Source organism: Struthio camelus, chromosome 20 (assembly GCF_040807025.1).
Source record: "Struthio camelus isolate bStrCam1 chromosome 20, bStrCam1.hap1, whole genome shotgun sequence".
Taxonomy (NCBI): Eukaryota; Metazoa; Chordata; class Aves; order Struthioniformes; family Struthionidae; genus Struthio; species Struthio camelus.
In genome coordinates this window covers 10,833,124-10,846,121 of record NC_090961.1, presented here as the reverse complement: position 1 = coordinate 10,846,121, position 12,998 = coordinate 10,833,124, and the positions used below count along the sequence as shown (strand labels likewise).

General features: G+C 59.6%; 1 protein-coding gene across 1 annotated transcript in view; it reads right to left on the bottom strand.

Annotated features, from left to right (window-relative positions):
* Positions 1-9,096, bottom strand: part of NIBAN2 (niban apoptosis regulator 2) — a 53,403-nt gene extending 44,307 nt beyond the window's left edge. Inside the window, exon 1 of the mRNA XM_068914360.1 lies at positions 8,947-9,096. Coding sequence (XP_068770461.1) covers positions 8,947-9,001 — 55 coding nt within the window. The 5' untranslated portion in view covers positions 9,002-9,096. The remainder of the gene's footprint in view (positions 1-8,946) is intronic.
* Between the last annotated feature and the right edge of the window lie 3,902 nt (positions 9,097-12,998).

Sequence of the window (12,998 nt, the reverse complement as noted above, 5' to 3'; positions counted from 1 at the left end):
AGTTCAAGCGTGGCGCATGCGGCTGAGTCAACACTGCAACGCAAGCAATGCCGTGCTATGGCATCATGTGCTATTAGCGGCTTCCTTTGGTCACCCATACTCAAGGCCCTTTGGCACTTGGGAAATCACTGGTCACTTCTCCAGGGCCAAATGCTAGAGGGTTCACAGGACCCTCCAGGTCCCCAGGCCAGGAGAATATCTGCTGGACATGTTTTGGGGAGCAGCCTGGTCAAGCACTCCATGCAGGTCCCTATATCTCCTGGGCTCCTAATCAAACTCCAGCATTTCTCCCTCCCAAGTCTTACACACTCCAGGTGTCAGGGACAGTGACAGGCCCAGGAGGAGGTATAAGGTCCTTCCTCTGAGACATCGTGGCAATCGCTTCTGCCAGCAGAGCAGTAGCAGAGCTCGCAGGCAGCGCTTGCATCCTCTGCCTTCCCTCGTGCCTGCAGCGAGCAGGCTGCCCCCCTTCCTCCCTCGTGCACTTAATCCCAGAGAGAAGATCTCAACCTGGCATGCTTTTCCATCTGCTGAGCTGGCCTGTGCCAGCAGGAAACCCAATCCAGCACTGGGGGAGGAGACAAAACAAAGACTTTTATGTACATCAAAAAAGAGGTATTTGAACAAAAACAGCCCTGAGCCTGTTTTCAACTCTGTCGCAGACCATGCCGCTGGAGATTTTCCTATTCCCCTGTCCTACCTGCTGCTCCTCTGGCTCCTGAGGAGGACAGAGCCCTCTCAGATTTCACTCTCCAGCGCTGGCCATGGAGCCCCTGGGGCACAGCCAGCCCCCTCTGCCTGGCGTGCCAACCCAAACTTGCACACATGCAATGGGTAGGAGCTTCCCCCCACGCTTGCTCCCCTCCTCAGACTTTCGGCTTCGATGGCGATGCCCCAGCCAACGTCCACACAGCAGCTTGGGGCCAGCTGGCCCAGGGCAGAGCCTCGAGGAGCCCGGGGAAGCAGCTCAGCCCCATTTCCCAAGCCTCCCGCACAAAGCTGAGGCACATGGCGAGGGAGGGAGAGGCTCCAGCGCTCCCACAGCAAGGTGCTCGTTTGGGACATGCCCTCCCAGGGCGAGGAGGCTCAGCCAGCAAATCCAGAAGCGCAACATCCCCCTCATTAGCTGGTGTGAGCGCCGGGCTGGCAGGGTGGCGCACGACCGCGGGGATCAAGAGGGCGAGCGCAGTGCACCGGCCAGGCCAGGTGGCATTGGCCCCGTGCTCGCAGCCGGTGAGCTGGGCTGGTGCAGAGCATCACCAGACCCTTCCTCATTTCAGGAGAAAGAGCAGCAGCCGGCAGGTCAAAGCCTTTCCTAGGCAGAAGCTGGTCTCCCTCCATGAAGATGAGGCTCCCTCCTGGCCTCAGCTATGGTCCAGCACATACCGGGGATGGAGAAGGGGCTCTGGATGCTTCTCACAGCTGGACAAACATCCTCTCCCCAAGGGGGTGCCTGGTGGCCTGGCCCTCCAGCTCTGCCACCTCCCCATGTGGTGGCACTGAGGACACTGCAGCTTTGGGGCACGTCCCTTCACATATGAAAGCCCCTGAGGGGCATTGCTTTGAGCACTGACCAGAGCTGGCTGTGGGGAGAGGGGGCCGGGACAGGCGTCCCAGGAAGGCTCTACTTGACTGGGCTCTGCCACGGCGAGAGCAACCCCTGCCACGTGGGGAAGGAGGTCCTGCCCCATGTCGCCTCCAGGCTGAGCCTGGGACACGTGCGGAAGAGGGCATCCCCACACCTCTCAGGAACACCAGGGCACTGGGGACAGTAGGAGCAGAGCCTGAAACTTGGCTGAGCGCCCTCCTCGGGCCCTCGGATCAGCCCAGGGACAGAAGAGCACCCCGCACATCAGGTTGCCTCAGCGCTGCAATATCAGACACCCTGATCCCCATTTTGGAAACCAAGCAAGGGAAGCACAGCCCAGGGCAGGGATTTCCCAAGCCTTTGCCTCCCTCCTGCCATGTAAATCACTGCAGCTGCTGGCTTTGAGCCCCGATGCCTCTCTAAAACCCCCTTGTGAGCTCTCCACCACCCCCTCTCTGGGATCGACGGGCTCCCGCTCCCCTGCCCGAGCCTACAGCAGGGTAGAACAAGTCACTTGCTCTGGCCACCCGCCTGGCTCAGGTAGAGGTGCCATACAGGCACAGGGACAGTCACCGAGATGTCCATCACCCCAGAGCACAGAGCCTTGTGCTCCACACCAACACCTCTTTTCTGCAGGAACGGCGCATCCCATGGAGAAACCCTGTAACCAGACTCTTGTACAGAGCACAACAGGGGCCTGGTCCAAGCTGGCAATGAAGGAACGGGATCCGGAGCCAGCCTTCCCATTTCCAGCCCTATTACAGCATCCCGTAATGAGCCTCTGTTTCACAACCAGCCAGACGCTGTCCTCACCCTACTCCCAATAAGCACAAGCAGCTGCCACCGTGGGAAGACGATGAGAAGCAAAGCATGACCCAAAAAGCTGTACGCTCCCGGATGGGGATCCCAGCTCCCAGGAAGGCAGACGTGCACCAGGTCTCCCAGAAGGAGGATTAGCACCTGCTTCACCCCTGCAGCAAGGAGCCTGCCAAAGGTACCCCCGGTGACACAGGGTCCGGTCCCACAGCCTGATTTTCAGAAAGCCTCACTGCACATCCCCAGGTAACCTCAGCCTTCGGTGCTATCACCTGCACTCTTCGTGCTCCGCTGACGCCAGAGTTGGAGGTTCCTGACCCACGGCAACAGCGAGGCTCTTTGCTGCAGTTCATCATGTGGATGAGGCTGGTGACACTGTGCGAGCAGCTCTGTCCCCTCCCGAGCTCAGCCCTTGGATGTGCCAGGCACCAGTGCCGCTGCCCCATGCCGCATGCAGCGCCCGGTGCCAGGGGAGCCAGCACAGGAGGAAAGGCCACAGCAGAACCACTCACTGCAAACAGGCTTCCTCCTCCTGAGCCTTTTGCAGCACTGGATGGGGAGGAAGGAATAAACTCCACCTTTTCCCCCTTTTTAAAGGGAAAGGGCAGCAGCATCCAGCGCAGGTCCCTGCTCCAGCTGGCAGGGCATGGTGCCCTCCTCGGTGCCCTCCCTAGCCCCTGTGGCAGGGATCTGCCACCCGCCAGCACCAGGGCTCCCAGCACTGCTGCTGGGGGCTCAGATCCCTTGGATACGGGTGATCCAGGCCCAGGGCTGGACATCCGCATCAGCCAGACCCAGGTGCGATGTGGGACAGGCAAGGAACAGAGGGAGCCGGCACTGCTGTCCCAGCTCGCTCAAAGCAAGTGAGGCCTGAAAACAGGCTCCAGGGAGCCAGGACCTACCCTTGCTCCAGCCCCACCACCAATGCTCCTCCAGCACAGGCTTTGACTAAGTGCTGGTTGAGGGAGGACAGCATCAGGCGCCCTGCAGGAGATGGGTTATCGGCCCCGCCAGGGAATGAAGGCAGCATGAGCCAGGAGCAGGCTCTTCCCCAGGGCTCAGCACGGGGGTGCAGGCAGGGCCAGGAGGACTCCCGCCTCCTGCCCACGTGGGAAGGGACCCGCCAGGCTGACGGCACGAGAGGCCCCTGCAGCCCTAGCGCGAAGCCGCCAGGTTCCCCCTGCCCCGACACGCTGCCTCCGCGCAAGCCCCGTGCCCAAACACGACGGCTGCTGCGTAAGCCCCAGCTTGCCAAAAACAGCCATTTGCCTTTGGCAGGAGGTCCCGACACGCCGTGGGAGTTATTTATTTCCACCATGAAAGAAGAGGCACACTTCATTAAGAGAAACCTCTCGACCTTCCCAAACGCACAGTACATTTCACAGCTGATCCAGGACATCCCAGGCCTTTGCTCAACTCAAAACCACACATCCTGCCTCATGCTCCAGCCAAGGACGATCGAGCCCATGGAAGGTCCCAGCTTTGTCACACTGGCCGAGTAGCCTTTGCTCACACCAGCTCGCTGCATTAATCCACTGCCTTGAGGTTGATTTAGGGTTTAAGCCCAAGTTACTGCCTCAAAACCAAGCCTGGGGCCTGTCACCATCAGCAACAGCCTCCCCCGCTGGCTGGAGATAATCTGCGACCAACTCTAGGAAACGAGCGTCACATTTAAGGAAGCCGCAGCAAGCCCCTTCCTGCTCCTGCAGCGAGCCCCCCTGAGTGACAGCTAGCTGATCCCTCAGTCCCAGCAGCCAGGCAGCTTTCAACAACCTCCTTGAACCTCCCCAAGGCATCTTGCAGCGAGCTGGGTTTCGGCATTTACTGAGCAGCTCCCGACCAGACCTTGCAGCCTGTCCCGGCCGCACAGAGCAGAGGTCCCCTCGGTGCCTGCCTCGAGCCAGTGCTGCAGGCAGATCAGAGGGGATTGCACCCCTACGCGAGCTCGGCTGTGCAGCAACGATGTCCAGCACCAGCAGGGACCCAGAGCCCTTGTGGACTGGAGTTTGGCCACGGTGGGCAGGGAGAGACTGCCCATCCCAGCATCACCTCTTGGGACACCTCCGAGGCCACGGACACCATCACCAGTGCAGACAGAGCTCAGTCCTGGATGTTTTACTCTTGTTGCTCCCCAGCAGGTATGTGAAATCCCACCCTGCCTGCCCCAAGGAGAGCTGAGGGCTGGGACAAGCCTTGTTTGAGCGTAAAGGCCATGGGTTCAGCATGGATAGGGAGGCCCAATACCACCTTCACCAAAGCTGTGTGGGCTGGTGCCTGCAGGAAGCCCAACCCTGTCCCTCCCTGAATTAACAGCTGGTTTATTTAGCAATTAATGGGCTGGAGACTCACAGGGGTTGCCAGAACAGTGTCTGAGCTCACAGGGACCCTCCCTGTGCTGCCTCTGACTTCCCCATCCTTCTGGTCACAGAGACACTAGCATCTCCGCAGCATTTGCCCCAGCCTCCTGCAGCCCTGGGCCCCTGCCGAGCGGTGCCACCCATAGGCACCCCTGGCAGCACAGAGCCAGGCTGTGTTGCAGCTCTGTCAGCCCAGGCCCCAGCTCCTCCCAGCCAGCCAGACTGCTGGGTTAAGAAGCTGGCTATGACGTAGCCACATGCAATTTGTTATCTGGATGGGGCAGCGCCAGCACAGCCCACATGCACAGGACACGAAGCACAGCAACCGGTCTGCAGGACACCAAGTCCTGCTGTCTCCACATCCATGACATCCTCCACCCCAGCCCCTTATTAGCCTGGGCAGAGAAGGCGACTGTGTAAAAAACCAAGGCACTTCTTTCATGGGAGCCTTGGCAGGATACTCCACTCCAGCCACCCCTGAACCCCTGTGCTTGGCTGACAATGGCCACGCACCAGCCTGTGCTTCAGTCAGGGCTCCTTGCACAAGGCAGGCAGAGATAGTGCCTGCTCCAGCCAGTGGAGCAAGTCAGGAGCAACTGCAAACCCACAGAGAAGAGGAGGAGGAGGGCAGCCAAAGGGTGTTGGCAAACAGGCTTCAGTGACTCAGGCCAAGACGATGTCCGACCATACCTTCCCCATGCTGGAGGCTGCCGTGCTGAAGCAGGGCAGCAGAAGGAAGCGCTTACCAGCTCCTTCATCATTGCAGCTCCCCAGGCCTGCACATGGCTGCAGAGACCCCAAAGAACGAGGGTGGCAGGGAGCTGGGGGCAGCACTGCCCAAAAACCACCCTGGCTTGAATCACGTCTCCTCAGCAATGGCAGAACGCTGTGGTTGCCCTGTGAGCACCAGAGCAGCTGGGAGCCTGGGCCAGGACTTGCCGGTACTGTGTCAAGGACACTGCTTGCATGTCTGCTCAGAGAGCAAGAACACAGGGTGCAGATCTGCCTCTCCTGCTCTGCATGTGGCCAGTGTAGCACATCGGATGAGGCTGAGCCCCTGCCAGCCAAGGACTATGCTCCCAAAGCAGAGGGAGAAAAGACCCTGGTACTGAGCTGCTAGCAAGCAAGTCACATGCTCGTTCAACTGGTGACCTCCATGGGACACTGGCATCGGCCTCACCTCAGCCACCTCTGCGCAGGCTGAGACAGGGCATGGGACCAGCTCAACATGGCTTCTACTCCAGAGGTCTCCACACAGTGGGGGCTGCACAGTGTGGGAAGGCTGGTCATCTCCTTCCTGTTGTTTTTAGCCCAACTGCAGGCTCCAATCTGCTCGAAGGGTGGACTGGATGGAGGTCCCCATCTGAGCACACGGCTTCTCCTGCCAGGGTGGAAAGAGCAAAGCACAAGGCCAGGGCAAGGCAGCAGCTCTTCACACCGGAGCTACGCTCCCGCAGCAGGCAGGAGCCAAGGCCTCAGCCCGGGCACCGTCGGGGCGCGCACAGCTTTCCCGGGGAGGACGCCAACTCCTTGAGGGCTCTGCGTAAACCCAGACAGTCCCAGCACTTGGGAACCAGCTAACAGCGCCGCATCTTACGACAGCACGTTTCCGGCAACTCGTTAATAAGCCGTCAGGGCAGCAGCGCATGGAGCTGGCCGAGCGCTGCCCTGACCCGAGCCTTGCAGAGACGCCCTCCCCTCTCCGACTGGTGTTTTGGGGGCTGGTAGGAGCAGCAGCAGCGAAGAACAGGCCAAGCTAGAAGGAAAACCCTGCGTTTTTCCCGACGAGTCGCTCTGCATGCCTGACAGCAAGTTGTGCCATGCCTGTTTGGTTACGGCCCCTCCCATCTCTGCAGGTTTTTTACCCAGCGAGGAGCCCAGATCGCAAAGCGGAGAGGTGTTTATCTAAACCAGTGGGCTCCAGCCCTTCCCAGTAGGTGGGCCCAGGGAAGTTTCCCAGTACAGGTTGTTCCTTCCCCCCCTCCCCACAAACACACCCCGAAACTTCAGAGCTGTAGCTTGGCACAGAACATGTACAAGCACGATCACAATCCTATTTCACAGGCCCCTGAAAAAACATCTACAGCCCCCAGGACCCCCAGAGTATGGGCCGAAACCTACAGCTTGGTCCCTAACAAGGTGAAACCGTTCAGTCCTGCCTGGCAGAAGCCTACGTTTCTGGCCCAGCAGAGAGACAGACTCCTCCATAGCAAAATCCAGCTGAATCTCAGCCTTGCTTTTCCTGGTTTTATTTCACGGACTCTTTAGGAGTAAGTCTACACTCTTGAACATGGAGTGGTTTCGTTACATAGAATCAGCAAGTTAAAGGGAGATACGGGATGTGCTTTGGACCCGAGCGTGCTAGAGAGAGACAGTATTTCAACACAGTGTTTAGTGAAGACACAAGGCGGCTTAGCTGGGTCCTGTTGCAGACACAGAGAGATTAGACAAGTCTAGCTTTAACTATGCAATAAGAAAACCGACAGCTTGTTAAAAGCTCTCCTTGAAAGCTTGCAAACCTGCTGCAGTCCCGCTGAGCCACATACCACGCAAGCATTCCTGCGAGCCGGCCGGAGGAAGGCTCAGCCTGGCCAGCGGGACAACGCTCTGCCGTAAGCGGCAAGTCAGCAAGTCCTCCGCGTTCAGCAACGCAACGGCGAGTCAGAGCAGGAGCCTTTGATATCGTGGCAGCTGTAATACGCCATTTAGGGAGCTGTACCTTGGCACGCAGAGAGTGTTTCTTCTGGTTCACCAGCCTCAATTAGAAAGTCCTTGAGAATAAGGACTTCAGAGCCATTCATGTTACTTTATGACGGACACAGAGAAAAGATATGGCAGAACCACCTCGAAAATACTGAGAATTCCCAAGCACTTGAGCTTGTTATAACACACACAAGGTCCTATACTCAGCCACCCTCCTCCGTGCCACCTGACTAGGTGCGACTTTGGGGGGGGGGGTCAGGGGAGGGTTTTCTGCAGGCTCAATCAGCCTGGGAAGCTGTAATTGAAGCCTGAGAAAGAAAGGGCTTGGAGGTCAAGTCCCACCACTTGGGAGGCCTGGGCAACGAAGGCGTCCTCATCACAAGTGACGAAACCCGGCGCAAGGAGAGCAGGCAGGAACAGAGCCCGAGTCACAGCGACTCAACAGCGGGGTGACCCCACTTGCCAGGGTCACACGAGTGACTGCAGGCACCGATTAGCAGCCTTCCCCTCCCTCGGCCGTCCCCTCCGCTGTCGCGTCGCACAAAACCATGACTGTACAGAAGCCATAATCCCACGTTCAGCAAATCTCAGGCAGGACTAATCAGACATCCTGCACTCGAGGCCAGGGGCACTTTAGGGCAGACGCTGCGGCCCGCGATGGCCGGAGGAGAGGCTGGGCTTTCAATGACCACATTGTGGCCCTCGCAGGATCCCACTCTCCCCACGGCGGCAGCAGGACTGCTGCGTCCTGCCCGCACCAGGGCAGACCCAGAGCGCCCCAGGAGCGCAGCCTGACGGTCCTCCACCCGAGCCCTTGGGGGCTTCCCCAGGGATCCCTCAGCCCTGGGAGGGAGGAGAAAAGTTCAACTTCGGGCCCAGCATGAGCAAGCCCCTTCGAGGCCGTGTTGTCTGTGGTTTCCCTGCTGGCGCGCAGGACCCAGCTTGCCAGCCTCTCCCTCCCCTTCCCTACCCGCAGCCCGGGAGAAGCTCAGCGCTTTAACACACTCTTTGTCCCCGGAGCCAACACAAACACCCCCGCACAACCGAGCCTTTCACTTGGGAGGCAGACAGACACCTTGTGTGTCCCCCCCACCCTTTGCACAGACAGGCGGCTTCCAGCAACGGGACAGGGAGGAGGCAAAACACAGGGGAACTGCAACGTGGTACATCGGCAAAAAAAAAAAAAAAAAAAAAAAGTTTGAGGCTGTTTAAAGCCCGATCGCCGCTGAGACAGGGGGGGAAACAGGCAGCGGGGGGGCTCCCAAGATGCCCAACCGGGGCAGGGGGTTGCATACGCTCCGTGTCCCCTGGGGGGCGGGGGGCAGAGGGACGGGCAGAGCACAAAACGCTGGCTTAGTGTTTTGCCCGACGGGGCGGGGGGGGGGGGCAGGAGAAGGCTTCCCACCCGCAGCTCGCCCCTGCCCGGCCGCAGCGATGGGACGGGAGGGGAGGGAGAAGCGGCGCGGCGTGCCGGGCGCTCACCTGCGATGTGCTGCCGGCGGCCCTCGTCCAGGTGGCTGGAGACCACATCGCCCATGGCGAGGCGAGCGGCGGCGCAAGCCCGCGGCGCCCGGCGGCGAGCGGCGCGTCCCGGGGCGCGGAGCGGAGCGCGGAGCGGAGCGCGGAGCGGGGCGCGGCGCGGAGCGGAGCGCGGCGCAGCGGGGCGGAGCGGAGCGGGCGGGCAGCGTCGGCCCGCGGCCGGGTCAGGCAGCGCGGCGCCCCATGGGCAGCGCCAGGTCTCCCGGCGCGGGCGGGCGGCCCCGGCTCTGAGCGCGGAGCCTCCCCCGGACCCTCCCTCCGCGCCGCCCGGCCGCGCCCCGCGCAGCAGCCGCACCAGCACCGTCACCGCCGGGCGGAGGAGCGCGGCCGGCTCGGCGCACCTGGACCCCCCCCCCTCCCCGCTAACGAGGTGCTTTTAAGCGCTCGGGGGCCGGCGGAAGGACAAGGGAGCCTCTTCTCGGCAGAGGGGTGCATTTGTGCCGCCGCACGGAGCTGGCTGTGGGCTGCACTCAGAGTTGGGGAGATTCCCCCCCCCACTCCCCAAAACCCCACGATTCCCAAATGCACCGGAGCGCTGCTGTCACCCCCCACCACCGCCACACGCTGCTAGACACAGCAGCCAGCTCGTACGGCTGCCTCACTGCTGGCACCAGGCAAACTAGCTCTTTCTTGGCACCAGCTCCCGCTCCTGACATTGCTTCACGGGGCGATTGCAACACCGGCTCCTCCCTTCCTACCTGCGCACTCACGCCCAAGTCCTCGTAAAACCTCAACCTTGAGCTCCTGTTGGTGCCAAGGCGTGCCTCGCAGGGGAGGGAGGCCGTGGGAGCCGGGCGCACCGGCCGCACGGAGTGGGAGGACAGGAGAGGGGCGCCTCTCCCTCCTGAGGCCTCTGGGCAGCTTTGCTCATAGTCAAGTTGGGGGTGGGAAAACTTAAGCTGTATCAAAACGCTCCCTGGCCACGGATGCTGGAACGGGAGCTGCTCGACCCCACGCTCCCTCTGCCCTGGGGGTGGGTAAAGCTGGGAGGGTGCCAGCATCTCCCAGATCCATCAGCATCACCAGGGGAGGGGAAGGGGACGCTCAGGGCACACTCAGACGGGCACCACTGGAACCACTAACAACACTCCCCTGTCAATCCAGCAAAATCCTCCCTTGCACGCACATCACCGGGGCTGCAAATTGCCTGGCTGGACTCATGGGGCAACACTGCTTGGTGGAAGGGGTCGGTTCCCAGGCCCTCCTTGACCTCAGGCTGCTCAACAGGGCTCTGGTGACCAGGGTTTTATAAAAGCGAAGCAGCCAGAGCCTGTGAGCTGGAGGAAGCGGTGGAAGAGCTCCTCCTTCCTTTGCTGTTGCTGCAGCTCCTTTCAGCTCCCTCCTGAGAGCAACAGACGGAAACAGTCTTCGCAGGATCGCTGGGCAGGATCCCGGAGCTGGAGGAAGGGATGTGCGCTGTCTGTCCTCATACCCCTGGGCACAGAGAGCAGCCAGGGGTGTGACCAAGGGAGGAAGAGGAGGAGGCAGAGGAGGATGAGGCGGTGTGGCCAGAAAGTTCAGGCTCTTCCCTACAGCAGGGCGGTCTTGAGGGAAGTGCTGCTATGCTCCCGAGGTGCAACATGCCTTGGGATCGCTCTGGTTCCCAGCGGTTTCCAGACCCCAGAGACCCCAGGCTGGGCTGGGCCAAACTCCACTCAACCACAGCCAGGTTGTTTGGCTAGCTTCAACCCAGCTCCGGGTGGAAATGGCTCTGAGGTTGTGCTGCGAGTCTTTTTCTGGGCTGCAGTGTTTACCCCGAGGTGGGAGGGAGGAGTGGAGGTGGCCAGCCGAGGAGCTTGCTGTGTGCGTGAAGCATCCTGTTTATGCAGCCTGAAATAACTCCTCTTGGCCTGCTGCAGGCTGCCAGGCTCAGGGGACCAGGAGGCTGCTCACACCTCTCCCTGCCAGCAAAACCAGCCCAAAACAGCATCCACCACCCGCCTGACACCGATACCCACCGCACTGGGTGGGCAGCACGCGCAGGGGTGCTGCGGGGCCAGGGTACCGCGGTGCCCCCCAGCAGATGGGCATGCAGACGCTGCTTGCACCATCCGTTTCCGTAGGGCGACGAGGGACGTGGGTGCTCCCCGGCCAGGCTTTTGTGAAGCCAAGCCCTCGGCATGAGGCCGAGGAGCGAGCAGGACGTTGGCTGCTGTTTTCCTAGCCGTGTCAGGGCCAACCCTGCTCGAAGCGTGCAGGAACCGGCCGCCCGTTGTGCTGGCGCAGCGCAGCCGTGCCGAGAGGGTGCCCCGAGCCACGGGGTCTCCAAGCACCCGCGTGTCCCGCAGCCGGGAACCAGCCCTCCGTGCACAGCCCCGGCGGGAGCCAGCAGTGGTGGATCCTGCCGGGAGCTGCAGGTCGCCGAGGCTGGGATTTCCTTGGGGTCCTCTGCATGCGCGCCCACCGCCTCGGCCGCCCCGGGGGCTGGCGGCGCGGGCTCGTGCCACCGGGGCCGGCGTCTCCAGACGGACTGGCGACAGCGGAAAGCGCGGATACCGGCTGGGCACGTGGGAACCACGTTCCCAGGGGAAGGGCTGGCGGTTTCCAGCGTTACTGTCTTCTGAGCAGCACCATGGACATGCCCCATAAAAACCATAATTTCTGGGAGTAGTTTAAGGCAGTTGAAGTCTTTTGCCTCGATAACATTCAAACTTTTCAACATCAGCAGTTTTTGTTTTTACACATTTCTTGCCACTCAAGGTCATTTTGGATAGAAAGTCATTTCAAAACCAGAGGATTTACCTTTTTCTCTTTGAAATGCCCCATAAGAATGCTTTACCCTTACCAACATGCTTGTTTGCAGCTTGTTTCCCTGACCAAAACGTTGCTGAAATCAGCAGATCCTCATGGGAAATTTGCTTTCGGCAAAATCTCATTTCCAATAGAAAATTGTTCCATTGGAGGCTTTTAAACACTTTCTCTAGCGTTGATCCCCAAGGAGTCGAGCTCTGAATTCATTCAAAAATCCGGTTTACAGATGTTATAGAACATCTGGAAATTCCTAAGGTGGGGGAAATATATTCCCCTCCCCCCCCCAAATAAAATTAAATTGAATAAAATGTAAACATCTACAATAATAACTTCAGTATTAGCAAAATTTATTCATTAAAAAGAACAGTGTGGTATATAATTTAGGTAGCACACAAGAGTCCTGTTAAGGAGATGAAATAAATACTAAAATATTCCTATTTTTGAAAAATCAGTCCACAGAAGCATTGCAGCACTACGCATCGAGCCACTTACCTGTCTCTTCTGTTGACATATTTCTTAAATAGGAAAAAAAAACCTATTTAAGAGGTTAAAACCAGAAAGCACTGATACTGTTGATTTGTAAACAGGAAGGTTATATCTGTAGTAAGCAGAAATAGCATGTAAATAGAGATGGGACCACATAGGTGGTGTTATGTATCTAGAACAACCACCTGTAAATGAATCCCTGCACCATCCCTGCACCGTTATCGTCGCTGCCGGTGACGCAACGCTCGGTCAGTAGCCCAGCTCCAGACGTGCTCCATTGCTTCATCCTCGGGGGGTTAAAATAAAGACGCTTTATCTGACGGGAAGGGTTTCGGAGGCTCCGAATTCAGCAGCGATGGCACTTGAACCGCTTCTCCGCCGATTCCCCCCCCCGTCCAGTCGTTCCCACGCGAGTTTCTGGACAGGGTTTCCTCGGCTCCGGGCACCCCATTCGGTGCCTGAGGATGAAAGCGATGGGCAAAGCAGACCTGTTTCACCTCTGGGAAAGCTCTGGGGGCAGCAGCAGGTGGGAAATACTACTTTTCCCAGGAGAAGAGCACAGAGAGGGTCGTTAGCCCGGTCCCTGACGAAGAGAGCGTGTGCGGGTGGGAGCCACGCTCCCCCCACAACACCCGAAATCTGGCCCGTTCCCCCGACCTAGCAGGAGGTTGGACACCTCCGGGGGCTTGTGGTCTCCCTCCAACGTCTCAGGCAGCAGGGCAGGGGAGGGAGACTGCGCAGGGAACGGTGCCGGATAG